General features: G+C 37.5%; 4 protein-coding genes across 4 annotated transcripts in view; 2 read left to right on the forward strand and 2 right to left on the reverse strand.

The window, feature by feature from the left end:
• Positions 1–2115: 2115 nt before the first annotated feature.
• L(1)g0320 (lethal (1) G0320) lies at positions 2116–5833 on the reverse strand. Its single transcript, XM_064036879.1, has 5 exons — positions 5637–5833; positions 3996–4187; positions 3282–3559; positions 2770–3010; positions 2116–2518 (listed from the first exon to the last, which is right to left on the reverse strand). Exons 1-5 carry the CDS (start codon positions 5695–5697, stop codon positions 2448–2450), a joined length of 843 nt encoding a protein of 280 aa, XP_063892949.1. The 5' UTR covers positions 5698–5833; the 3' UTR covers positions 2116–2447.
• Positions 5834–7441: 1608 nt separating this feature from the next.
• On the forward strand, positions 7442–8524 carry LOC126056987 (small ribosomal subunit protein eS28). The gene is made up of 2 exons (XM_049852010.2): positions 7442–7725; positions 8369–8524. The coding sequence occupies exon 1, from the start codon at positions 7525–7527 to the stop codon at positions 7720–7722; it is 198 nt and encodes a 65-aa protein (XP_049707967.1). The 5' UTR covers positions 7442–7524; the 3' UTR covers positions 7723–7725; positions 8369–8524.
• A 2466-nt stretch (positions 8525–10990) lies between these two features.
• LOC110375533 (bladder cancer-associated protein) lies at positions 10991–11760 on the reverse strand. The gene has a single exon (XM_021333674.3). It carries the CDS (start codon positions 11580–11582, stop codon positions 11346–11348), a length of 237 nt encoding a protein of 78 aa, XP_021189349.1. The 5' UTR covers positions 11583–11760; the 3' UTR covers positions 10991–11345.
• Positions 11761–17513: 5753 nt separating this feature from the next.
• Positions 17514–27621, forward strand: part of LOC126056964 (sodium-dependent neutral amino acid transporter B(0)AT3) — a 30287-nt gene continuing 20179 nt past the window's right edge. The window contains exon 1 of the mRNA XM_049851933.2: positions 17514–18573. Within this exon, the coding sequence (XP_049707890.1) occupies positions 17887–18573 (687 nt within the window). The 5' untranslated portion in view covers positions 17514–17886. The remainder of the gene's footprint in view (positions 18574–27621) is intronic.

The following is a 27621-nucleotide window of genomic DNA, read 5'->3' on the forward strand; positions in this document are numbered from 1 at the left end:
CGGAATAACATATTTTTTATATCGTCATGTCCTTTTAACAAACTTATATTATGCGTAGTAGGTACTTTACTATTTTATAATTTATTGAATATTAAGACCTCTGGATCAGCCCTTGTGTGTGTGGGGCCCGTGCGGTTAAAGAAAACTTTAAATAGCGACTTATTAGACCGGTACCGTCAGCATACGTACTAAAACGAACCGAATAAAAGTATAAAAATTGTTAGCGTTGCATGTAGAAATGGTTTCATTATACTTCGTTCACGTTCGTGATAATTTGACAAATAGAAATTTATTTATTTATTTAATTTACATGGGAAACCTACAGCTAAAGAAAATAAACTAAGAACAGTATGGTAAACGGACAGCCAATTACAGGTCTCCACGTATAGATACAGATATATACCTACAAACAAATCTGTGAACAACATTATATAAGAAGAGTACTGCCAATAAGAAAGGAAATATAATAATAACAAAATCAAAATATTACAGTTTGCATTAATGAAAAAAGTAGGTAAAGGCTTAGACACTTTCTGGCCGAGGACACGCTTGTCGTAAATGGATCAAAATCATGCTGTTTACATATGTTATTGAAGCTTCTACTTGCACGCACAATAAATGTATTCTGCCTATAAGACACAACGGTGGATTAAAACAAATGTATGTAAACTAGGTAGGTATTGAAAAGACCATGAAACGGGGTAATAAAGGTGTAATGGCAGCACTGTCCGCACCGCCGCCTCGCCCTGACAGCAGAAACTCTATTATCTATGTCTGGAAGTCCCCGGATTATAGATAACTAAAACTTAAATATTTTTTACTTATATTAGTGTGATCAAAGATTACTAAATTATCATCATTATGTGATGTTCAATTAGTTATGATTTTTTTGTACTTAATTTGTGTTTGTTTTAGCGAAAACGACAATATGTCGGCTCTACCTTACCGAACATTAGTCGTGTCACTCGATTCCGGGTTTTTGCTCCATATATATTTTTTAGCATTGATATTATGAGGCCACTACAGGCCCCTAGTGTTAGTTTTTTAGACTCATACCACATTATGTCACTACGGCACATTATGAAACTACTGTATACGGAAAAGGTGTGGGATCCTAAATCTACGATTCATAATCATCATCATAAAATCATAACATTGCTCATAACTCCATCGCATCGTTTACTGACCGATTAGGTTTTTTTTGTTTTAAAGGATATACTCCCCAAATAAGTCTCGATGGCATCAAATTCAGGATCGATGATGATACCTAAGAGATCGAGGGCAACTCTCCTAAATTGCAGGAATGGGTTAAAAATTTCAGTTAAGTGTATGTCTATTATCTTATGGGTTGAGGTCAGATAGGCAGTCGCTCTTTGTAAAGCATGGTAGGTACTCAGCTGAATCCGGTTAGACTGGAAGCCGACTCCGACATAGTTGGGAAAAAGGCTAGGGAGATGATGATGTAGGTCCAATATGTTATGATTATTATCTATAGGTATTGTATGTCTTCACCAGACCTCGGGACTATAGAGTCCCGGATTTTTGGGAGACGAACGTGGGGCCGAAGGCAACACTTCAATGAAATGGTGACACAAAACCGACGATTATCCCTGTATACCTACACTATAGAAATGTACCCAAGGACAATCCCCGGTTCTGTGCTAAACTATTGCTAACTATGGACAAAACTAATGAACTAGGAATGGGAAAACTACGGGTACTATGGCACCTGCTCGCCTACTCGCCAACTCACTGGGCCCCCGGGAATCAGTCGCTAAATCGCAACAAGAGTGCAACAGGTACATGAGCGGCTGAAGGGTGAGGATACCTCGGCGGACTTTAAACGCAGATCACGCGCTCCCTGTGGGTCCAGCATCACCCACTTGATTATTATTACTAATAAGTTTATAAAACAGTGAAGGCCGCATTGTTTAAAAGGCTTTAGAGCTGATGGTGAATTGGCGAGAGTCGAGGATAGAGTTGAATTTAATTTACAGTTCCAAAACGACTAAAAGGGTTGACCATTGTATGTCCATTTTGAATTTTCCACGATTTTTTTTCAACCTGGATATTATTGTCCCACAGAATCAATAAAATAAAAAAGAAACATACAAATAAAAATTTAACATTTTTATTAAATAATATTCTCATTATCGCTCACGTTGTTAAAAAGCTTCCACACTGTTTGTTCCATAATTTACGCTCACAACACACTGAACTTAGCAACTACAAACCACACAGTCTGTATATAAAAAATAGACTAAAATAATAATAGACCTGTCCAACTGTCAAATTAAATGTCTATGGTGTTTATTTTTCTAAGGCAGTGGTAAGTGTCGTTATGCCTTATGCAGTTTTGAGGCCTATTGTTAGTTTAACCTCCGCGGTCATTCGCTCGTCACTCCGCGTGCTTGGTGTACACTAATAGCTACTATACGACGTTTAAATTAATCGTCTCCCGCTGATCTCTTCGCCTTCCTCAAGCGAGGCGACTGTTTGGGTGACTTCGGTGATTTTTCTGCAAAAGAATACATTTATGAATAAACAAGCTAAATATTTCATAATTATGAAAAACTTAAATTCGGTTTATGTAAACGGTATCTGCTTTTTTTCAAACCAACTGAACGAACTAAATTAAATTTTTCTGAGACAGCAAAATTATCGAGTTGCAACTTAAGCACTTTGATGAAAATGTTCGATGTTTTAGACTACTATTGTTAAACATTTCAGAGTAACACTCATGGTTGAATTACTAAGGTGAGTACTCACTAAGCTGGTTGACGACTTCCTTGGGCAGCCAGTCGTAATCCACGTCCTGAGCGGTGCCTGTCTCGAGCGGGCGGGGCGCAGCCCTAGGGGCGCGGCGGCGGGCGAGGGACGCCAGGGCTTGCTGGCCGAGCACCAGCGCTAGCACACAGGCTGCTCCCAGGAACACGTATAAGAAGAATGTCTCTCCATCCAAGCCTTCGGACACCTCCACAATGTTCAGGGTCTGGTTGTATACTGCTTCCTGGAATATTAATTTATTTAAATTCAACCTTATTACCAATATAACTGATGAAGTACATGTGTCAGTCTTTTCGCTGATCTTATTTACTGTTCAATTTCAGTAGCCATAAAAAATGCAGAGAATCCAGGAATATTTTCAAGTAATTTGTTTGGGAAAAAAAAATCAAGCAGTCAATATTTGTGTTTTGACTTTCTTCTGTTATATAGATTCCTCTAAAAGTAAGGGATAATCGAATACACTAAAATGTAACATTTTAGCCATGTACACTAACCTGGTAAGAGTTTCCGCTGGCATCTCTGTAGTTCAACTGAATGTTCAAGCCGAATGGTCTGCCAGCGAACGCCTCATTAGGAATGAAGGAGTATGCGAAGGTAGCCTCTTGCTTTGGCTTCACTTCCCTGTTGTAAGGCAGGGCGGTGAAGTTCTGGATGTAGTAAGTGTAGTCCATCGGGTATCTGAAGGAAGCCTCCATTGATTCCACTAAGTAGTCCTCTGCACCCTTGTTGATGAATCCGACCAGGAATTCTACCGGGTAACCAGCTTGCAGATCTGGAAGGAGATATTTGATATATTAATTATATTAGGCCAATGTTGTGATGACTTGGATGAGTGCCAGTCTGATAATAGCTGTTGTGATTTGATAGGGATTTATGACATTTGTTTTAATGACGTAAGAAAAGGGTGTATTTACTAACAATATTGGAGCACAGCTGAAAAGATAATAATCTTACTTTTTTCAAAATATAAAATTTTGTTGAAAAATCATAGTCAATTAAAACCCCCTAAACTGATTCTCAATGATATTCATTACAAATTAGCCAATTAACATTAATTATTATTATCCATGATTACATATTTCGAGTTTATACCTTCTCTTATTATTATCTTTTTTAAGGGGAAAATACATTAATTCACTTAATGTCAAACAAAGGTAGCGATACATCGGTGAAACAGTCAGGAACAAATAATAATTAAAGTTCCTTACCAAAAACAGCATCTCCTAAGCTTGTAACAGGTTTGGTGAACAGGATAGTGGTGTCAACGTCTTGAGAGGATTTTACAATGGAGTCATCATCGTCCCCGAGCGTGTCGTCTCCCACCACCTGGTTGTCCTCTCCTTCGATGTCCACTACATCATCAAGCTCGTCTTCCTCAGCTCTCGCTAGGATTGTGTTGTCTGTAATTTGATAGAAAAGGTATTAATCAATTATTATTATTTATTTATCATCACCAATTACATGAATACTGTAGTTTTAATATGCATTGAGCATAGAGTCAAAGATAGGTTAATCCTATTGTCAGTGTAGAAAGCCATCATTCATGATCCTTCCTCCTTCTGATTTATCATAGGGTTAGCCCAGCATATTTTCTCTTTTGTCATCATCTCTAAAGTTCATAGACATCATAGTTAGTATAGTTAGTAGTTCATAGACAGTAAAAAAAAAATCTTAGGCATTTCTATCTCTAGTAATGTAAAAATATGTTGAAAAAGTGGCTTTTATTGATCATATTAAACATGATTTATAGAAATACCCAAATTTTGGGTTTCTTTAATAAATTAACGTTGATCCTATGAAATTAAGATATCATATTATTTTATGACCCTGTCTCCCTATAATATTAAAATGTGTATCATATTCACATTCATAGACTCAGAGGAAACAGGTAAAGTATTTATATGAGGTATGTTTTATAACAGATGTTATAACCCTATTACATGCAACTTTCCTGCACGGATGTGAATTAACTGTTTCTTGTGCTACTTGAGTGCATCTCATTATTGAGTGGTACATTCAATTTGAACATTAGTGTTAAATAGAAAGTATACAGTGGGAAAAGTTCTATCATGTAGATGTTTTGACATTATGTTACTTTTAAGAATTTGTTAGTAGTGAGAAGAATCACAGTTAAGTAGGAATGATATTGTATCCTATTACCATCCAGCATGGGGGGTCAATATTCGTGAAAAAACTTAATTATCTCGCCTTATTCAGCGATATCCTGTATATGTAGGATATTTATATAAACATTACAAGCTAGGGTTCCCATGTATGACTAGGTAACTTGTACAAACATAGTTTGAGACTCATTCTTCAGAATATGTAAGCATATGGTGCTTTGTAAACTCAATAGCCTCAAGCTTAGGATTGAACAGAAGGTTCAAGGATTTCAGTATATTTTAAAGAGTTATTCTAACCACCGTATTTATGAATGACTACAGATGAAGCTGTGTCATTCATAAAATGAAAGAAAAAGTGAAATTCGCTAACCTAGATAACATTGTGGCAGGCTTACAAAACTCATAAGAAAATTCTATTTTATAATGTGATTGGTGCGTCCCAACTACAGTTAGGGGGAAAATAGGCTTCTGTAATGAAATATTTACTTTAAAAATATGGTTATCTAGTGAAATGTCCCATCTAGCAAAGCAGAGGTTACCAAATAATGGCAAATACTTTATAGAATCAGTATCTAAAAAAATGTAGTTAGGCTCTATATTATCTGGCTTTAAATTTGAATAAAAATGTTTTGGAAGAAGACTTTCTCTCACAAAGCGTAACATATAGGATGCCACGTACTTCTATCTTCTTATATCATAGATTTCAAAAATATACAGTTAACTCACCGCTTTGGAAACACAGGAGAGCCGCGGGCAGGACCAGAAGCGCCAAATATATTAACTTCATCTTGATTAAATGTGTAGTTTATTATTTAAAGTGTTTTCAACTGCTGTGGCTACCGTACAAGATAGTAGGCCATTCACTTTTGTAACAAACAGTCCAACGGAGCAAGAACTTGAGGCAAAATGCCAATTTTCTTTCCAACTCGATTGACGTGGAATCTTATGTCACCTAGGGGTGTCCATTTTTCGAAGACCTTAAAACCGTTTTTATCGAAAGCAAATCGGTTTTTAAATTAAATAAATGGATTATTTTTTTTGTAAATATTTTATAAAGAATACTATTTTGTAAATTTATGTTCTTTTATTTACAGTTTAATATTTATGGGTAACTGTACATTTATCAAGTTTACGTAGTGTTTCTTCTCAAAATAAAAATAACGAATCGATAGTATTTTATACGGTATTTTGGATGACTTTTTTTTACACGGAATATATAATTTCTAAAGTAGGAAATATTCTTTGGGAAACTAAACAGCATAAAATATTTTATTTTGAAAATAGATATATTGAGTAAATAATCATTTGCAGTGACAAGGGCGTAGCCAGCTTTGGGCTCAGGGTGGGGCAGCAGTCAACCTATCCCCGGGGGAGGGGCGGGGGCCCTCTGATTTTTTGTATCTTGAGCCGTTAATCTCTAAATTTGAGAGATTTATATTTTCAGGTACAGAAAATAAACAATCACACACAGGACAAAAGCCAAAAGTAAGGGCATGTAGTTTCTGAATACGCGAGCGAAGCGAGCGCGAAATTTTTATCGGACTTAAACCAAATATTACGTAAAACTTAGCCCAAACGTACTTAACTTTTTGTTTGTTGACAAATGCAAAAATGAGGGCATATACTTTCTGAATACGCGAGCGGAGCGAGCGTGAAATTTTTATCGGACTTAAATAATATATTACGTAAAATTTAGCCCAAACGTACCTACTTAACTTTTTGTTTCTTGACAAATACAAAAATAACACAGTTTCTGAAAACGCGAGCGAAGCGAGCGCGAAATTTTAATTTTTTTTTAAGACTTATATTTTCAGGTACAGAAAATAAACAATCACACACAGGACAAAAGCCAAAAGTAAGGGCATATAGTTTCTGAATACGCGAGCGAAGCGAGCGCGAAATTTTTATCGGACTTAAACCAAAAACTATGTAAAATGTCGCCCAAATATACATTTTCATGAATGGGGAGACTAGGTACGACACACCCAATTTACGTCCATACGAAAACCCCCTCGCTCGAGTTAGTAAAAAAAACATTGTTTAATCAGACACCATAGAGGTCAGAGCCAGGGCCCAGGGTGGGGCAAGAGCCCCAGCTTGCCCCAGTGTAGCTACGCCCATGTCACTATATCTGAATGATCTATCTATTTGAATGAGTGAGCCGCACACGAGTTTCGAGTTTAAACGAGCTACTGAGTTATACTGAGCTACTGATATAAAGATATGAAAGAGTGATTCATATCCCAGTGATTGAAAGATGCATATCTATCTTTTCTTTTCAATGACACATTTTGCACATGTTTAATGCCTCGCCTCTCGCGGCTCTCGCTCGCTCGACCCGCATCCCGCTCAGGGGGGGGCAGCTGCCCCTCCCTGCCCGTACCTCGCTACGCCCATGTGCAGTGATTGTTTTTTCAAAAACCGTAAATTTTATGATTATACTGTCGAAATACACTACGAGAGTATCATTCCTAGAATCAACTAATTTAATTAGTTGGTTCCTTTCAGCACTTACTAAAATACTACGTCACTAAAGCTGTCAATTTCTTTTCCACTCACGCCATTCGCGGTGCACGTGTATTATCCACGAATTACTGGATAAATCCAAAGTAAAATGGACAAACCAAACGTTCTCGTCCGCGTTGTCAAGGTTTTGGGCCGTACCGGCTCCCAGGGACAATGTACCCAGGTCAAGGTAGAGTTCATCGGAGAGACCAGCCGTCAGATCATCAGGAACGTGAAGGGGCCCGTGCGTGATGACGATATCCTGACCCTCCTCGAGTCTGAGCGTGAAGCTAGGAGACTGCGATAAGCGGTAAATATCCTTTAAATTCTAACTACTCCACCCTGAAAATTACCTACAATAAATTGTGCATCAAACAAAAGAGATACAATTTTGAGGTTACTTTTCAAACGGGTCGCCGAAAATTCTAGGCTTGTTTTCATAAATTCGTTTATTTTATGAATTTGTATGATAAACATCAACAACACCGCGTATTTAGGTAATTATTAGCATATATAAGGGATTTTTCGAGCCGCAGCCATTGATTTTGGAAATATTTTGAATCATCAACATGCTAGCGATCCAACATTCTTTAGATCGTATTTACTGGGAACGAACTTTTCTTATAATAGCATCAGAATATAACTTTACCCAGCAGTAAATTGTCCATGATAATTCTATAGTTTTATTTAGTAAATGTGGGTCAAAAGCCTTTGTTACCCACTATGTCATTGACCTTAAAGTATTGTAGCCTTATAAATCTCATTTAAATTTCAACGTCCATAGTCACTGGCAACAAAGAGATCAATCTTCTTTATTGCGTCTACAAAATACAATGAAATACAGATACTATTGTACAGCATTTCTGTACCACCTTATTCCTCTCAGAGTTTTACTGCCTATAAACATTCATATTGTCTAATATTCTAATAAAATAATTTGTTTTATATTGCAGGTTGTGGCTGCAGGACATTAGGTAAAGCTCGTAATTCGTCGCTAAGTACCATCTCGTCATGTAACATCTATCCAAAATATTAAGTTAACTTTAAGAAACCGTCAAAGATGATTGTATCATTATACTCGCACATAATAAACAACTTATTGGTGTAAATGGCGTTTTTATTATTTACTTGTTACTATACCCATGCTCTAAAAATATTTTATACTTAGTCCTTGTTTTACCTATTCTAATGGATGAACTCAAATACTACTGGATTGATTAAAAAAATATTTTTCTGTTGGAAAGCTACAATCTTCCCGAGTAATATAGGCTAAATTTTATCCTGGTATGAGCAGTAGTTTCCTTGGGAAACTAGTGAAATCTTAGGAATAGTAATAATGTATTTGAACTCGCCAAACTAAATTGAGCAAATGTAATGATTAATGCTCAATCCTTCAGTGTGAGAGGATTGACGCTAAAAAAGGGTGATGATGATTGTTTTCTGAAAATGTATAACGCCTTCACTGCATATCCACAGAAATGGATGATTTTTCTGGAACATAATATCATTCTTGTGAGAGTCATCCATTATTTCCTTATAAAATTACTGAACTAAGGCAAAGTAAGACTAGCAAGCGCAGCGTAGGACGTCCACCAACGAGGTGGACGGACGACCTTATAAAGGTCGCCGGAAGACGCCGGATGCAGGTCGCTTCCAACAGGTATCTGTGGACATCAAAGGCGGAGGCCTATGTTCAGCAGTGGACGTCCTATGGCTGAGATGATGATGATGATGATGAAGGCAAAGTTGTAATTTGTAGCCCTCCAATCAGACTCATCTAAGTTATAATAAAGAAAGAGTTTGTTTGCTTGAAAAGTAGTAGTCTGATTCAAAAGATTCTTTGAGTGTTATTGATAAGCTAAATTTTATCCAGGCGCGTGAGGGAGTTCCCACAGGACGCGGGTTGAAGCTAATAAAGATATCAAACACGACATCGAGCCGTTCCGTGCAATGGTCACATGGGGACATTACCTATTCAGATTGCCTAATTAATTGATTCCATTTTAATGTGATTTAGTCAGAAGTACTTCCTTGGAATTAGGTTAATGTTAGCATTAGATAACTATGTATTAGTAGGTAAATGAGGTCTGTCGTTATTTAGTCCATGGCTTCGGGCAATTTTATATTCATGTAGTAAGCGAAACTGAACTCAGAAGTTGTAGGTTCGATTCCCGGCCCGAGCACTGTTGCCGTTCCGACGTTCAAATAAAATCCTATTTATCTATAGGTACTAATATTATAAAGCTGAAGAGTTTGTATGTTTGTTTGAACGCGCTAATCTCAGGAACTACCTACTGGTCTGATTTGAAAAATTCTTTCAGTGTTAGATAGCCCATTTACCGAGGAAGGCTACTTTTTATCCGGGTTCGTGCAGAGGTTTCCACGGGATGCGGGTGGAACCGCTGGCAGAAGCTAGTACCTAATAGTAATATTTGGACACGCATCTGTCATTGTGTTTGAGCGTGTAGTGTAGGTACCTAATTGTACAAAATTAAAAACAGGCTTGATTACCTACGTAATATATCTTTTTAATTTTATTTTGCCCAGATATAAATCTTTTATTTAGATGTAATAAAAAAGCTTTAGGTACCTATATTATTTTTATAGTGCAGGTCCTGGAATGGGCTTAGGCAATTAACACCTACATATTATAACACGTGGTTTTAAGACGTTCCTGCTTTAGTAGGTAATAGGTTTTAGTCCACTAATTTTATTCAGGACGGTGGTACAAAAGCTAGTACTTTTTTAATAGCACGTTTTATAATGGTGGCTAGAGTAAATCTCCGAGCAATGGTGACTGTTCTTGGAAAAATAAATGTTTATCCTAGATATATACCCATTGATATACAATACGTACCTACCTATAAGAATAATGTACCTACCTAGTGTTTATGTATGTAAAGGTATACAAGCTTGTGCTGAATAGGAGACATCAAAGGTAAGGTAAGGTATCTATCTGTCTCTATTGGTACAACTGTAGAAAACTTATTACTGTGATAATTACGGAAATAAATAACGCGACATGACTGATATCTGATAAATATTTACCTATAGGTAATGTTATCAAGAATGTTGATAATTATTAAGACTATCAGCAAATTAACTAAAATCTTGATAACACCTACTTATTCTTAAAGGAATATTACAAAAAAATATGTTAGGGCATTTACCTAGCCTTTGGTAAGATTCCCTTTATGCAATTTAAAAAATGTATTGCCTTCTTTGAGACATGATAATTTTCAAATATTATAATTTGAATTAAATGAAAAATTGAGAAGTATAGGTCGGTAAATCTACTATCATCATCTGAATAGCTTACCCGTAACTATATTGTTGGCTTCCAGTCTAACCGGATGCAGCTGAGTGTCAGTATTTAACAAGGAGCAATTTATAATTTGCTCATCAACTTTAGTGCAATTACCAAGTGTGGTACTTAATGAAATAGATGGGAAGCCAATAAATAATAGTGAATGGTAAAACTTTTTGCTGCAACGTTAGTGACAACTGCAATATTTTGTAAGTATGGATCTGATCACCCAAACTGTGGAATGATTATATTCAATAAAACAAAACCATTTTCCTAATAGTAATTCACATTATAATAATATTAGAAGTATTAACAACAATATGTACATAATGTTTTATTACCAACATAACAATACAGATACTAAGTACAGATCGGCACATTATTTCCAATTGGAATATTCATATTCAATACAACATTATTATGGTACGAGATGTAAATAAATAAAAAACATCTATTTACAAAAATATACAAAGAAAATCATAAAATTTTTAACCATGCACTAGGCAATGGTGTTGATGTTCAGCCTCACATTTTCATGATTTTTTCTGGCCCTTCCTTGGCAAGGGCAATATTTTGCATTTTGAGCACTTGGGTAGGTAACTCTGGAAGAACTGGCGGCCCAGTTAAGTATCGTACTTCTCTTCGCACTGACTGGCCCAGAACAAGCAGTTACCGATGCCGCTATAACAAATTAATATCACGGCTGCGAGGAAGACGACACTGCACACGGTACACGGCTTCCTCTCGAGGAAGAATCCTATTAAATACAACACCATAAACATGACGTGTGTGTTCACTAAAGCCGGGTTCACGGGCTTCGGGATCAGGAGCACAGGGATTAGCCATTGCAAACAATACATGTCGCCGAGTGCGTGCACAGCTGGATCACGAGCGTCGAACACTAACGCGGACTAGTGATTGTGTCGTAATCGACATGATTCGATTGATAACTTCATTATTTCACTGAGTAGATACTTAGATATAAAATGTTGCAGTTCTGATTTGCGAATGGATTTGCGTTTAATTTTTGACAGCTCGTCAATGCACTACTGTGCACAAAGTTGTCATTACTGGAGTGTTGTCAGACCATAAAAATGAATAGTTGTTTCAGGGGAAAAAAATATTATTATGTCTTCATTTGCCACGAAACAATGAAATTAAATTCAGTAAAAGTTGGTTAATATTCGTTTTATTTTAATACACGATGAACAAAGCACTGGTAGTAGTAAGTAGCTGGTTCTTCTTACACACATATCTTTTTACCTACGTAACACCCTAGTTGATGTCCTCCTAGACGATTCCGTCGACGGCGACACCCTGGCATATATCGGCAGTTTGGTTTCGGTCATGGGCTCGTACATGACTCGCGAAACCAAACTTTGCCTTGAACACGCGGTCACAAATAGCGCAGTAGAGTTGCCCTTGCGCATTGTAAGTGTAGGTATAGGAGGGCTTGGGGCGGGATTTTTGGAGCTGGCGTTTAGCGTCTAAGGCTTCGAGACGCCGCTGTTCAAAATCCTGTACGCTCTTATGAACAGTTCTGCGCCACTCAGGTCTTTGGATCGCTACTTGTTCCCATGAGGTTGGCGATAAGCCAACTGATCTTAGGTGGCGCTTTAGTACGTCCCTGTATCGCAAATATTGCCCTCCAGATTGGCGTTTGCCAGTACTGAGCTCAGAGTAAAAAACGGTCTTAGGCAATCTGGAGGACTCCATACGTACAAGGTGACCGCACCAGCGCAATTGTCCCTTCATCAGGAAACTCTCTATACCTGACATAGACGATCGACGGAGAACCTCCGTGTTGGAAATCCGATCTTGCCAGCGAATACGAAGAATAGCCCGGAGACATTTAAGATGGAAGACGTCGAGGCGCTTGATGTCACCTTTGTAAAGGCACCAAGTCTCCGAGGAATACAAAAGCAAAGGTAGTATAATGGCTTTGTATACAGCTAGCTTAGTGACTAATTTGAGATCATGGGACTTCCATACACGGTGATTGTTAATTCATGTTCAAGAAGAAAAAGATGAGAAGAGACGTATTTTTAATTTTACTGGCAGCATACCTATATGTATTTTGCCAACCTGTATTTTACCTAAAATTACAAGTGTCATTTACGAAATTATGAAATATTTATTTACTTTCACGTTTAAAGATCATTTTAAAAGAAGTTAGGAAAGTGGCGTACCTATCTACCATAGTGGTACTGTTAGCATTCTAGAACCATCAATTACTTGTGACGTAATACTTAATTTTACCTTTTTTATGTACACCCTTTATAACAGTCCCCCTATGTACTATTACGTACCTACTTTGTACTCCCTTATGTACCTACATGAATTTAATTATTAATGAACGAATTAATGTCGGACACGCGTGCCAAGAACCTTGGGGTGCATCCGCATCTGAATTAGTTAGAAGTTAAACGGCTACGCATAGCGAACAATGCTAATTCTGAGCAGCACAAAGTTCTAGGCACTGTTACACCTACATAAAGCTGGTAACCTTTAAAGAGTGAAGGGTGACCCGATGCTTTGTACGAAGGAAACTACGGAACTTAATATCAGAACTTCACAGATCATATTATCCTTATTTGTAGTTGCCGAACGAGAAAAGAAAGACTTGGTCAGACAGGACAGCCAACGGTAGTCATGATTGATTGCGATCCATTTTCTTACAAGAGATTTTCGGGGACTATTTTTAGGGTTCCTTGTCTAACGGTAACTGCGTGAGCCCTGCATTTGTAGGTACCTTAAAGAAGACAAGCAATTCTAACAGCCAGACGAAACTGTCTTGCGTATGATCGGTATTAATGTGTTCCAGACAAGTTTCAAGCAGCTGTTCATTCATCCCCCTTCCCCCATCTCTGCAAGCATGTGGGCACAATATTCTTTTATTTATCAAGCGTCAGATCATTAATCAATGTCACACCGCCCACTTCTCCTCCCGCGCCATTAACGGTATAAACATTTGAGAACATGTTTCAGTCTAGCGCAAGATCTAGTAAAATCTCTTTTGTTATGTATTCACTAGTTGCTTTAACGATTTAAGTTACCGATGCTGTGTCGGTATTGTGTGTGTAAGAATATTTTTAACCGACTTCCCAAAAAGGAGAAGGTTTTCAATTTTTTTTATGTATGTTCAGCGATTACTCGAAGACGCCTGAACCGATTTCCAAAATTACTTTTTGGTTTACCTTAGAGTTTACCTTCCAGATGATCTCATAATTATTAGGTCAGGATCTGATGATGGAAACCCTGAAAAATCGAGAGCAACTCTCGAAAATTGTAGGAATACACGCAGGGTAAAAACTTGACACTAAGGCGTATGTCTTATAACACTATGCGATGGTGAAGGTTGGGAGCTGACCTGATGATGGAGAACAGAGAAGGTCGAGGAAACTCGACAACTGAATATGTGAACTGCCTCGTGTTTGGGCTTATATTACCTATTTGTATTGACGAGACCTTTGCAACAGGGAAAATTTTGGAGCTGATCTGATGATGGAGGCTAGAGAAGGTAGAGGGAACTCGACAACTGAATGTGTAAACTACCTCGTGTTTGGGCTTATATTAATCGTATTGATGAGAAATTTACACTTATGCGGATAGTGATAACTATATTCTTGTCACTGAAAAACTAAAAATAAAAAACTTTTTACAACTAAAAATAGAATGAATTGTCTGGGACCACCGTAGTGCCACAGTCAAGTTTCGACTGTTAATAATATTGTACTGGGGCCCGATTCTCCTAAGTTAATAATGTCAAAATTGAATAGAAATCGAATCACAATATGATCGCAATAGCAGTTTAAACCATATCGGGCATTCTGCTACTAATATAAGATTAATATTCTATAATATATAGATAGTATTCCAACGATATTCGATTGGTTTGCGATTGGTCTGCTATTTTGGTGATTTTGGTCTATGCGGTAGTTTGCTCTACAATCATATTGCAATCGTAAATCATTTGCAGACAAAATGATTCATTATTGAATGACAGAAAAGGATAAAAACGTTTATTTCAAAGAAAAAAATAGCGGAATGCTACATACATTTCAATCGTAATCCAGTCGTGATTGGATCACAGTCGAATGTGAATCGTATGTCGCTTAAGTAAAATTAGGAGAATCGGGCCCCTGAAGTTCTGTGAGTAAGTATTTTATGGATCCATAGAACCAATTTTGAAAATTCTTTTCTCGATAGAAACGTGGGGAAAGTCTAAAAGTTTAAAAGAAATTGCCTCGCGGCGCGGGTAAAATAGCTAGTTTTTGATAAAATCACTTGTAATTGGCTATCGTAATTCTCAATGTTAGATAGGTATAGATAGTGTGTAGGTATCTAAGCTTTGATTGGGAAGGTTGAAATTCCAATAAAGTTTGGCCAATCAATTTACAAGTAGATATACTTACTTATTTCTCAAACTGGCTGAAAGGTACTTAATTGAAATGGTCTTAACTTCAAATGAAAACCCACAGTTTGTATCACGGTATTCTTAGGTACTATTGACGCTATATCTATCTATACTAATATTATAAAGCTGAAGAGTTTGTTTGTTTGTTTGAACGCGCTAATCTCAGGAACTACTGGTCCGATTTGAAAATTTCTTTTAGTGTTAGATAGCCCATTTATCGAGGAAAGCTATAGGCTACTTTTTATCCCGGTACGGGAAGTAGTTCCCAGTAAAAAGTCGTGGTGGCCTAGTGGGCAAAGAACCAACCTCTCGAGTATGAGGGCGCGGGTTCGATTCCAGGTCAGGCAAGTACCAATGCAACTTTTCTAAGTTTGTATGTAGTTTCTAAGTATATCTTAGACGCCAATGACTGTGTTTCGGATGGCACGTTAAACTGTAGGTCCCGGCTGTCATTGAACATCCTTGGCAGTCGTTACGGGTAGTCAGAAGCCAGTAAGTCTGACACCAGTCTAACCAAGGGGTATTGGGTTGCCCAGGTAACTGGGTTGAGGGGGTCAGATAGGGCAGTCGCTCCTTGTAAAGCACTGGTACTCAGCTACATCCGGTTAGACTGGAAGCCGACCCCAACGTAGTTTGGGAAAAAGGCTCGGAGGATGAGGATGATGGGAAGTAGTTCCCACGGGATGCGGGTGAATCCGCTGGCAGAAGCTAGTTACATATATTTAGGTAGCATATACTTAGTAGACTTTTTCGAAACGCTTCAGTAGTTTCGGAGCCTTTATGGAACAAAAACAAAGAAAAAAAATGTATCATCTTTGACATAATATTATAGTACCTATACCTATAGATGAATGCGAAACTAACTCTGTCTGTGTAGATATGACGCAATCACAGTGAAACGGCAGAACCGATTCAAACTCAAACTCAAACTCAAAATTTTTATTTCAAATAGGCCTATGAAAGCTCTTTCGAAACGTCAAAGTTAGGTGCACGGTTCCAAAGAGTTGGTCTCATGGAGAAGAACCGGCAAGAAACTCCATGGACACTCTTTTTTAAAAGAAAATAAAAATAATTACAAACATACAGTTTTCTATCTAGTCCTGAGAATGTTATACAATTCAAATTGAGCTAAAAATGTATTAATAAATTATACAAAATAATTTTAGTGCAATCGTTACTGGAAAAATAATTTATACAATTCAAAGAAAAAATATATTGGGAAACCAAGTTATTATATAATGCAATTTGGGGTCTTGCTGGCTTGGGCTTGGCTGGTCTGAGCGGAGGCACTCCCGTGCCCGTGGTCGCCGGGGAAGCCACATGATGTGCAGAGAAAAAGAAAAAGAAAAAACAATATTAATTTAACGCCAGGCATCACTGTCATTAATGTAATCCTGAATTTTATAATACGCCTTTTTAATCAAAATGTTTTTAACTAAATTCTTAAACTTTTTATCAGTGAGATCAAGGATACATTTAGGTAGCTTGTTATAAAAACGTACACAATTCCCTAAGAACGATTTATTTGTTTTTGTTAGCCTAAACTTGGGAACCACTAATTTATGTTTGTTACGTGTATTTATCTGGTGAATGTCACTTTTAACTGTGAATTTATGGATGTTTTTGCGAACAAACATAATATTTTCAAAAATATACAAGGAAGGTAATGTAAGTATATTAATTTCCTTAAAGAATTCTCTAAGAGATTCGCGAGAGCCCATGCCATAGATCGCTCGGATCGCCCATTGCGATGCACATAGATAGGTGATGCAGAGGGATATTGGAACGTAGATATAAGTTGATGAGATCATCTAACGGGTGGAAAACTAATTAAGTAAGTAATTAATGTGTCATAGGTATAAAATAATAATAATGAGGTGTTTTACTAGAACTGAGTCTTGCTCTCTCTAGCTAGGTCACAAGTAAGGCTTGTCGGAGCCCCGAGAAAATGTGGTTATTGAAAAACTATTAAATCAACGTTTCTAGGTCAGTTATTTGAGGTTGTGGTTAATTTTCTGTGACACCAATATTTAGAACGAGTAAGTTAAGTACCAATGATGTTAAATATGTACCTATGTGAAGTTTTAAAAACCTGTTAGGTAGTGTTTATGGGTGAGAAATATATCGACATCAATTTTCCTATTCATGCATTGGGGAAATATTGCAATAGAAGTATGCAATATTATGAAGTATTCATAATATTACATGCACCTACATGCATAATTTGCATTGAATCCTTTGAACGCTACATGTATTTCTCGAATCAATGTAGTCTACAATAGCCTCTATTTGTACGTAGGCGTTCAGATTCCAAGCCTTTCATTGAAAAATCTCCATTTGGGTGTAAGTGGCATGAAGGGGGCATTATTCTCGCGCATGCGTGTGCGTGCCGACCCTCCCACACCCCGCATTTCGGGCGAGTTTCCCGCCAGCGACGCGCGGCCCCGCGCCCAACCTCACAAAGAAAAAATAAAATCAAAAAATGCTCATCTTCTCACCTCTGTGTCAACAATCATAAGTTCAGTGCAGTGTAAATAAATAAGGGTTTTCAGTTCATTAAAATGCCAAGTCATAAAATAGATATGCCATTTAATCTAAACATAAAAGCGATCATAACTTTCACGTGTAATTTATTGGTCCTCATTATGTGCCACGATATGGAATCCGAATCGTTTTAAAGTAAATAATGACAATAAGACGACAATAACAAGAGTTAAATAATAATAAAGTAATAGAAAACACGAAAGATGGCGAACACAGCACATTTAATGCGGCGACAAAGCTCGCGGGATCTCTACGCACAGCGGTCCATAGACAGGATGGAGATGAAGGAGCTACGGGGCAGGCTCGTCACCATGGAGAACGGCCACCCCTCGCACCGCACGCACGTCATGTACGGCGCCACCAACGAGGCCTTCGAGGACACCAGCCCCAACAGACGCTCCTCAGAGACCCCCACCAGCAAGGCCAGCTCAGTAGAAGCCAGCGGCGTGAAGCCCGAAGGTGGCGGAGTCGAGAGAGAATCCTGGGACAGCAAGCTGACTTTCCTCCTAGCTACAGTTGGGTACGCAGTGGGCTTAGGCAACGTGTGGAGATTCCCATACTTAGCTCAAAAGAACGGTGGGGGAGCATTTTTGATTCCGTATTTCGTGATGTTGGCTATTGAGGGGATACCGATATTTTACTTGGAACTGGCGATTGGGCAGCGTTTGCGGAAGGGTGCTATCGGGGTCTGGCATCAGGTGTCTCCGTATCTGGGTGGTATCGGGATAAGTTCGGCAGTGGTGTCGTTCAACGTGGCACTGTACTATAACTCCATTATTGCGTGGTGTCTGTTCTACTTCGCTCAGAGCTTTCAGGCTGAGTTGCCCTGGGCTGAATGTCCTAAGAAGTACTTTCCCAATGGATCCTATACAACGGAACCGGAGTGTGCTGTAAGTTACACTTTTATCATCACTTTTTTTCTGTAGAAGCTATAATGCACTCTAGATTAAGACTATTGAACGAATACAATCTTATGATAGGTATTGCTTATTTGGTGGTCTGGTACGTGGTTTTCAATTATTAATTGGGGATGACACTTGTACGATCTAAAAAAACTTATCATGATAAAGTAATTTCGGAAATTCCCTCTAAGTTTTTACGACAAAAGTTACTGGCCCAGCATTTTATACTCCTAGTAATGAACATAAAAAATATAGTCTTAATAATTTCGAACTGTGGTGGAAAAAAGTTGTGGTAGTTATACAGTTAGAGATCAATTTGTGTTGACACGACTGATTGTGTTGTGTGCGTTAGATCGATATATCAGGCGGAACGTGTTGATGACATTATAGTTATTGGGAAAACGGACGGCCGTTGCCGAGATCAATAGAGAAACATTAGCAGCTATTGTACGTACATGGGTACCTAGAAGATTATTTTTGATTTCAGAGTATATTAAATACTTAGACTTTTTATGTAAAAGTCATTTTACGTTGGGTTTATAGCCTCTTCATTTCTTTGCATTCAGGAAATCGAACCAGTTTTTATCCGTTACATGAAATAGGTACTATTATCCCAGGTTTATATTAAAAAGTATCGCTTGCGTTTACGAGTTTGTGGGTTACGATCCAACCTCGATAAATAAATTCCGCGAATACGTAGGTACCTTTATTTTATGCAAAAATACTTACCCTAGTATTTTAGTGCAAATGTGTGCCTAATTAAAGCAATTATTAGTATTACATAGTAGTGTAACGTCTTTTTATTAATTCTGAGCCATTTATTGGCCTGCTCACTAAAACTACTAACTAGGTACACACACACACACACACACACAAGTTCATTTAACAACCGACTCCAAAATTATGAGGATTTGAATGATGAACAACGATTACTCCGTAATGGCTTTCTCGATTGAAGTGATTAAGGGAGCTCTTACTTGGGCTCTATAGAGCTTTTAGAGTAGTTTTTTATTACCTTCTATTGTATTAGCAATATTTCTTATACCACGAGCATTTTCGGTACAGTAGAGTTGCTGTCAGTCTGTTTTCCCTCGAAAACTGACAGCTGTCAAACAAAACATCCGGTATCGTTGTACATAAATAATGTAAGTAACACAATTCGTATTGAGAGTTGTACATATTTTCTAGCAATTAATTGGCAACCCTAATCCAAAGTACATATTTGAAACAAAAATTACGTTAAATAAGCGTTCATGATATAAATATTTAGCAAACATATTTCAATTTTAATACGATGTTAACAACGAAAGAATTATTAATATTTTCATAACTGACCCATATGTACATATGTATATTGCTGTATCATCAATATGGAAAATGATGGCCACTCTCAGAACGTTGTGATAGACAGTTCAATGGCCGAAAGTAATTTATTTCGTCGGCTTATTGATTCCAACGTGGGTACTGGGTTCACTTTGACAAAATGCTGACCCGACATTCAGTTGAATATATGAGGTTTTTTTACTAAATATAGAAGCTGGATTTGGCTTTAATGACGGTTTTCAATTACCGATTCATTTTAATTAATCAATCTATTTAAATGAAAACCGACTAGCTTTTGTTTAACCCACGTCTCGTTTAAACTACGTCTCTTACCAAAAAAAATAAAACGTACACCCAGGGATAGTGTAGATTAAAATCGGTTCAGCAGTTTCAGAGTCTTTAGATTAGAAATGATTTTCTAGGTAGTTCTTGATAATGAATTTGTGTAATAATTCCGTGCTCTGAGCTCTGACATGAATGTATTAAAATGGTTACTGATTAAATGAAAGTACAAGTAAAACGGTTCGTTTTAAATGAAAGATAATTAATTGTAATTAAATCGTTTTAAGATCGAGTGATCAATAAAATTGTAATTGAAGTTCCCTCACCTCAATGGAATTATAAGAACGATCCGATATTGAACATTTAGGTGTTATACGAATATTACGAATTTATTTAACGTCGATGAAGCAAAATTTTTAGATGACTCTATCTAAATGGTTTTAAGAATTTTATTAAGCTACACAAATGACTTACTTAAAGATCGATAATTTTGTTGGCAAAAATAATACCTACCTACTTTGTTGGTACAAGGGACGTTTATTTTATTTTAGACCTCACCAGAGAAAACTTGGAAAGTTATGATAAATCTATTATTAAAGAAAGATCATGTTTAAAATGACGTAGAGTAGAGATAACAGGCTAATCAGTTGTTCCCCACGGTTTCACCCACATCCCGGGAAGAACCACTTCCCTCAACTGGGTAAAAAGTAGCCTAAGTCCATTTTTAGGTTCCAAGCTCTAGTAGGTACTTACCGCATTGCATTTATAAATAGCTAAACCGATTTGGCGTGAAGCACCACATATATGTAGATTTAGATATTGTTCAAAGCAAGGCTTTTGGCTATTTTTTATCCAGGAAGTATTTTCTACATGAAGTGGGTGAAACAGCTGGTAAAACCTGTTTATACATAAATTACATTCTAACAGCCAGTTTCTTCATCAAAAGTAGGTAATGTTATAAAGTAAAAGTAACGATCAAAGTCGTTTTTTCATGTATTAGTTTTGCTGTTACTTTAGCCTTGAAAAAACGAATTTGACTGTTACTTTTACTTTATGACGTTAATTTTGGGTTTTACTTTTGATGAAGAAACTGGCTGTTAGTCCATCTATCGTTATTAATAGAAACACTATTGAAACTTTGGAGTTTCTTGCCATTTCCTATCCAAAGAGTAGTTGGAACTGTTCCCCTGGTAAATTGATATTGATTTGATAAGAGTGAAAAGCACTTTAGAACGTTCTTGGTACTTGAAACAATAGATAGTTTGAGGAGCACATATAATTTTTCCACATGGGTACAATGCAACTAGCTTCTTCTTACGGTTTTACCTGAATTCGGTAGAATTCATCCATGCATGGGCAATATTATCTACATTGGAAGAATTTTTCAAAACGTGTGGTTCCTGTGATTAGCGCGTCCAGAAGTTTTCTTTAGCTTTGTAATATTAATGTTAGATATTATTAAACCGTTGACTTGTCAGTTCTTCCTTATAAAAAAAAACATGAGCCCACAATAAAAAATCAAAGCGAAACACCTAAAGATATTCATTACATTTGTAACGAAATTCTTATTCCATTTCAAATAGCTATACTTCACTTTTTACGACAAAAGCCATTGTAAAAACCTCAGGATACTTTCCTGAGAGCCGCGAACAACTTTATCACAAAAAAAAATAAAAGAATACACATTTTTAAAGGCGTTTTATAGACCTCTCGGACCGCCGCTATTTAGCAAACTTTATGGAAAATTTCTCGCGAAAAATTGAATAATTTGTTAAGAAATAAGTTAAGTGTTTGACGCTTCGTTGAAAATTACATTAATCTAGTTGGAAATTTTAAATCCTGGGACTTTGTGATTTATAGAGTGATAATTTACTGAGGGCTCCTCTAATTTATATTTTTTTTTAATTACTAGAGGAGGACTATGTCGAAAGACAAACTAAGGAAAAACATACCGATTAAAAATTAAGATACTTAAGAATTAATTGTTACTCAGAAATAAAGGCTTATTTTATTTATTTAATTTACTGAGGGACTGATTCTTTCAGTTTGATTGTAATCAGACCTGTATTTCGTATTGGATTTATCATGTAGGCCTGGAGAATTATTTTTATTGATATGAGATTGCTTAAGAACTATTTCATAGGTTATAAAAATAATGTGTTTTCAAGGCATAGTTGGTATAAAGTTATAATCTGGGTCAATTATCAAAATGTATTGCATCGGTATTGCAGTAAAAATTCAAGCAAAACTGTGTTGATCCATCGCATCTGGCCAAAATTCTATTGCCACTTATTCATGGTGTACCTGGTTAGCTACAAACCAAAATAATTACCCATTTCCTAATATCTACATCATAAAATATATTTTGAAGGGCGTGAACGACGAGCTGTCAAAGTTTGTTCGACCGTAATATTCGGGACTCCAAACTTCGCTTATAGAATGTTTCACCACCGTGTCTATGGTGTGTTCCATAGACGGAGTTACTAAACTTGTCATTGTGACATGTGGCGAAATGCTAATGTGATAAAGTTAGTTAATGATGAAGTTAGATTTATGAACATAGGTAATTTTAGGGTTGAATGGCCCTGTAAGAATTGTCGGTTCTACTCTTGCCAATAACTTGTCGGTTTTTCTATCTGTCACAGATAAGGATGTTTTGATTGAAATGTTTAGTTTGGAACATACAACAAATACGTAAGACGAAATTTCAGCTTTCAGCGCTTTCATACCAGCGGATTTTCACCGCGTTTTTTAACGCGCGACATTTTCCGAGCGACCAAGATTTTCTGTCGCGAGATCTCATCATTTCACGTGTCATAGTTTGAATCATTGGTTGTCAATTGTTCGTTTTGACACTACCCTTACGAAAAACTGGACGGAAAATCCACTAGTGTTTAGAGCACTTAAACAAGGAGAATTAGCTGTTAGCCTTAATATGCACTCTTCATTTATTTTCTAACTTACCATAAGCTGAGGCAACACTATAACTCAGCTTATATACATAGAGAGGAGAAACAAATCTTTTTATACATATTTGCTGAAACCCGAAAGTTCTTTAGGTCACCCTTTTGAGTGATGGGATAGAAAAAGGTTTGAATTTTTGTCGACTGTTAATATATTCGCTTACAAAGAGACATGCCGTGGAGATTTTCCAAGCATATCTTATAGTTATGTATTGAAAGGTTATGAAAAATACATAGACAGCTGAGAAAGTCGTTATGTAGTCGACTTCTCTTGACATGAAATTTGCTATGGCCTTTTTTGGTGAAAAAATTTCAAATGACTCAGTTTAGTCAGACTCTTACTGACTAAAAACCCATCATATTCCTTCGTATTCCTTTTATGCAGCTATAGCTTGAAGAAATAGTTCACCGTAGACTTCAGAAAGCAACAGTCCGTTTTCCATTAACATTGTGACTGTTGTTTTGATGTCATGATCTACCACTTTCTCTCTACCTACCATATCTTCGCTGTTACTCTTTCCGTATGTTTTTGACCAGAAAGGACATTTTTCACCTTAATAATTTCTTGACTACATCCGACTATGTAATTTTTGTGACATTATTGTGAATTCCTTTATCACAATTTGCATTGAAATATCGACCTTCTAAGGTCCTACGCGAATAGTATAGAGGTACCATAATGTTACCTTTTTACATAAAAACTGGTCGCAAAAGGGTTCGGGGCTCTCGTTCAGGTAAATTTTCATTCGGGTAACGTCAAGATATGAATTATAGGAGACTCTTTTATTGTAAAGGGTTGGAGGGATGTCCTCAAAAGATGTTTCATGAATTGGTTGCAAATAAATAGATGGAAATTTTTATTCGTCTTGATTTGGAGAAATACGTAGCTAGTATAGATACCTACGGTACTAGTAGTTACCTGGATGGAACTAATTCTTGTATCGAGATAAAATATAACCCATGTTTATCAGGCATAATGCAGTCTACTAATAGTAAAAAAAGTTTTAAAATCGCGGCAGTGGTTAATTAATTTTATACATGGAAATCTTACTACGTTAATAATAATGATATACACCATGTCTAGTCATAAAAGAATGTTATCTAGGTAAACAAATTATGTTATAATGTTCTGATAATTAGATAAAATTGGCCAGAGTGCAATATTTCGCTCCCGAACTAACCTAGTAAATTGACGTAAACCAATTAATTTATGGTGTTACTCTGGTAGCTGTTCTTAGTAGTTCAATAAAATTATAATACACTAGCTGTTGCCCGCAGCTTCGTCTGCGTGGGCAATATAGAATAGTCAAAATACTACTTATCCCGTAGGTGCATTCTTTCACGTGACAGTATAATTAGGATTAGCACTTAGCAGTCGCATAGATTCATTGATCAAGGTTGTGTTGTGGATGTGACCATTTATCTAAACAAAAGAAGTAAAGTTTGTGACGTTGTGAATATCTCTGGATCTAGTCAGCCAATTTGGAAAATTATTACCTATGGTGCGTAAGTAATTTTCACAGGAAACAGTTATATGCTTTGATCTCAGTGGCGTGCACTTGGAGAGGCCTATGTCCAGCAGTGGACTGCGATAGGCTGATGATGATGATGATGATGATATGCTTTGAGTCTGACAAAGCTGTCATTTGTACATTTTCTGCAGCTGCTGCGACTAATCAGAAGCCAGAAAGTCTGTCAGTCTTACCATGGATATCGGCTTGTGTAGTTGACTGGATTGAAGATAGGTAGATAGGTAGTCGCTCCAAGCAAAATATTGGTACTCAAACAGATTCGGTGACTGGAAGCCAACACCAACATAGTTGGGGAATAGCCGGATGGATGATAAAATGAGTCATCATCATCAGCAGGCGCATAGGGTAGGATAGTTTCACTATTGGGGAGAAACACTTGTATGACGGGGATTTCCTGTGAACTTACTCACTATGGTAAGGCTGACCCCACATTAGGCGTGCGCGATCCTCGGGCGTATGAGTAGCGCGGGCGTCGCGAGCACGCTGCATGAACGTCGCGTTTTGCTGCCCTGCGGCATGTGTGAAGAGTGCAAGCGACGCGGCGCTCGAGTTGCGTTCTTACCCCTTCGCCTGCTATCCCCGTCACCCGCTAAACGCCTTAGCAGTTAAACGTCAAGGAGAGCGGCGCGTGCGCGCCACGACCTCGCTGTAGGTAAATGCCGCAGGGCAGCAAAACGCGACGCTCACGCAGCGCGCTCGCGACGCACGCGCGGCGCCCGCGCTACTCACACGCCCGAGGATCGCGCACGCCTAATGTGGGGGAGGCCTAAGCCGGGACTCCACCGAAATGTTTGCATTAGTTCACGAATAGGCAAAATGTACGTATCTGTGAGAGTCCACTTCATGTGTTCGTACTTGAAACCTGCAGTTTTGCCAAGATTTTCAAAATGTACGCTCTCAATTTGTCATTTCTTGGTGGAGCCAGCAAATCAAAAGAAACAGAAGAGTTGTATACTGTGCGTCACTACCACACACCAGGAAAATTTCGCTCTTGCGTTTATATACCATATTTTGTGTCACACGTAAACAGGACGACAGTAAGTAAAAAAAGTCCACCGAAAAACTTTGAAAGATCTGATGAACGAACAAATCAGACCTGACTTGGTCAACTGGGGCCAATCAGAGCTCTATGAAGCGATCATATGCTTTGGCTCCTACTGTTATTGTGGTTTCTGAAAATTTATTCACCTCATTCAACGATGAATGTAATTCTGATGGTACTATTAAGAACACTTGCTTAGCGCAGAAGCTGACGTTGGCAGGTCGACTCTTTTGACTTCTCGAATAGGATACCATTGGTTTTTGTGCAATGCACACCTGCAATGCATGCTGGATTAGGATAGGATACAGGTGGATAGGATTTGCAACAGAAAACAATTCTGTCTTTGTGATTGAATGACATCAAACGTAGTTTTATATAAAAGGTGTTTTTTTAGACTTGGCTCGGGTCTTACGGAGACTGTTCGTAATCGTGACCAGTGTATTTGCGATCAGAAGTTGAAAGTAAGCATGTCTCTGGTATGCGACGCGTAATTTGTACGTTTTCAGACGCATAAAGCATTTTACGTGTGTATGGTATTAAATCGAGAAAGCTCCCATTTCTTATCTGCACTTTGTATCTGGGCTTGTTCTTAAAGCTACAGAATCCTACATTACCTACCTACCTCACGCTTAGCAGCGCTTGCGAGAGACAGATCCTCCTTTCTTCTAGGATTAAGTTTACATACTTTGCATCAGAAAAAATAATGAAGGTTTACTTAATATTATTCACTCAAAGTAATTTGTTTTAGGCGATTATCACACTGCCCCGCATGATGCAGCGTAGTGCGTGGATGCGTTTTTTTCCGTTGTATGGAAATATCTCCGTTTGTATGGAAAACACGCATAGTCCAACACACTGAAAATGCATCCACGCGCGTTCATGCAGATCACGCACATACATGCGGAGAAAAACGCAGCCCGCGCGTTGGTGCGGGGCGAAACGCAAGGTATGGCACACTGATCCCGCAGTGACGCGCGTCATTTTGAATGGGGGTGACGTGTATATTTGAAAATGGAAGCCGCCGTGCCTGAATTTACAAAACGCACCTACGCGCGTGAGTGCGTGAAAAACCCGCACGATGATGCAGATCTGCACTCCCGCAAGAACGCGCGTAGGTGCGTCGACACGCAAGATGCAGCGTGATGCGGGGCAGTGTGAAGATCACCTTAAGGCCACCACATTAGTGGAAGAGAAGCTTTATGAAAAAATCGTGATATAAACTCCATCTGTAACTTTAAATGATAATTAATTGTTATACTAAAGTCATCATTTTTGACATAATATTCAAAAAATAATTTAGATGGCACCGTTTTAAATTTGGCTGAGAACTATTATTTTCCTTTCATCAAGGTAATAATTATAATTGGATTTTGATGTGGCACGGCAAACTGACAAACACTATTGAAATGTCTATCGAAAAATTACACTACGTGTTAAAATATGGTGAATTACGGAAAATACACAACTCCATCTGTTGAAATAATAATCCTCTATAAAGAATGTATGGTAATTTATTGTCATTTACCACCTCGCTCCTTTGACAAATTTTATGTATTTTATTTAACACAGATTACCACAGATGGAGCTACTTTAACCTTGGCTAAACACAATTTTCATTTTTTTTTTCTTCCGAAGTTACTTATGAAGGTGGGATTTTCTGTGTAAAGGTTAACAATAGGCCGATCAACTAATATAAGTACAACATTCAAATGTACAGTTTTGACAAACAGATTGCGTGTCGTAATATTTTACATCTTGAATTCACAAAATTAATCATATCTTTTGATAGAGTGAATCGATTTCGATGAAACAAAAACTAAGTAATACCCCAAGTTACGTAGAATTTTTGTATATAAGCATTGTCTGCATCGAATTCGTAGATTTTACGTGAATC

This window comes from Helicoverpa armigera, chromosome 11 (assembly GCF_030705265.1).
Source record: "Helicoverpa armigera isolate CAAS_96S chromosome 11, ASM3070526v1, whole genome shotgun sequence".
NCBI classification, from domain to species: Eukaryota; Metazoa; Arthropoda; class Insecta; order Lepidoptera; family Noctuidae; genus Helicoverpa; species Helicoverpa armigera.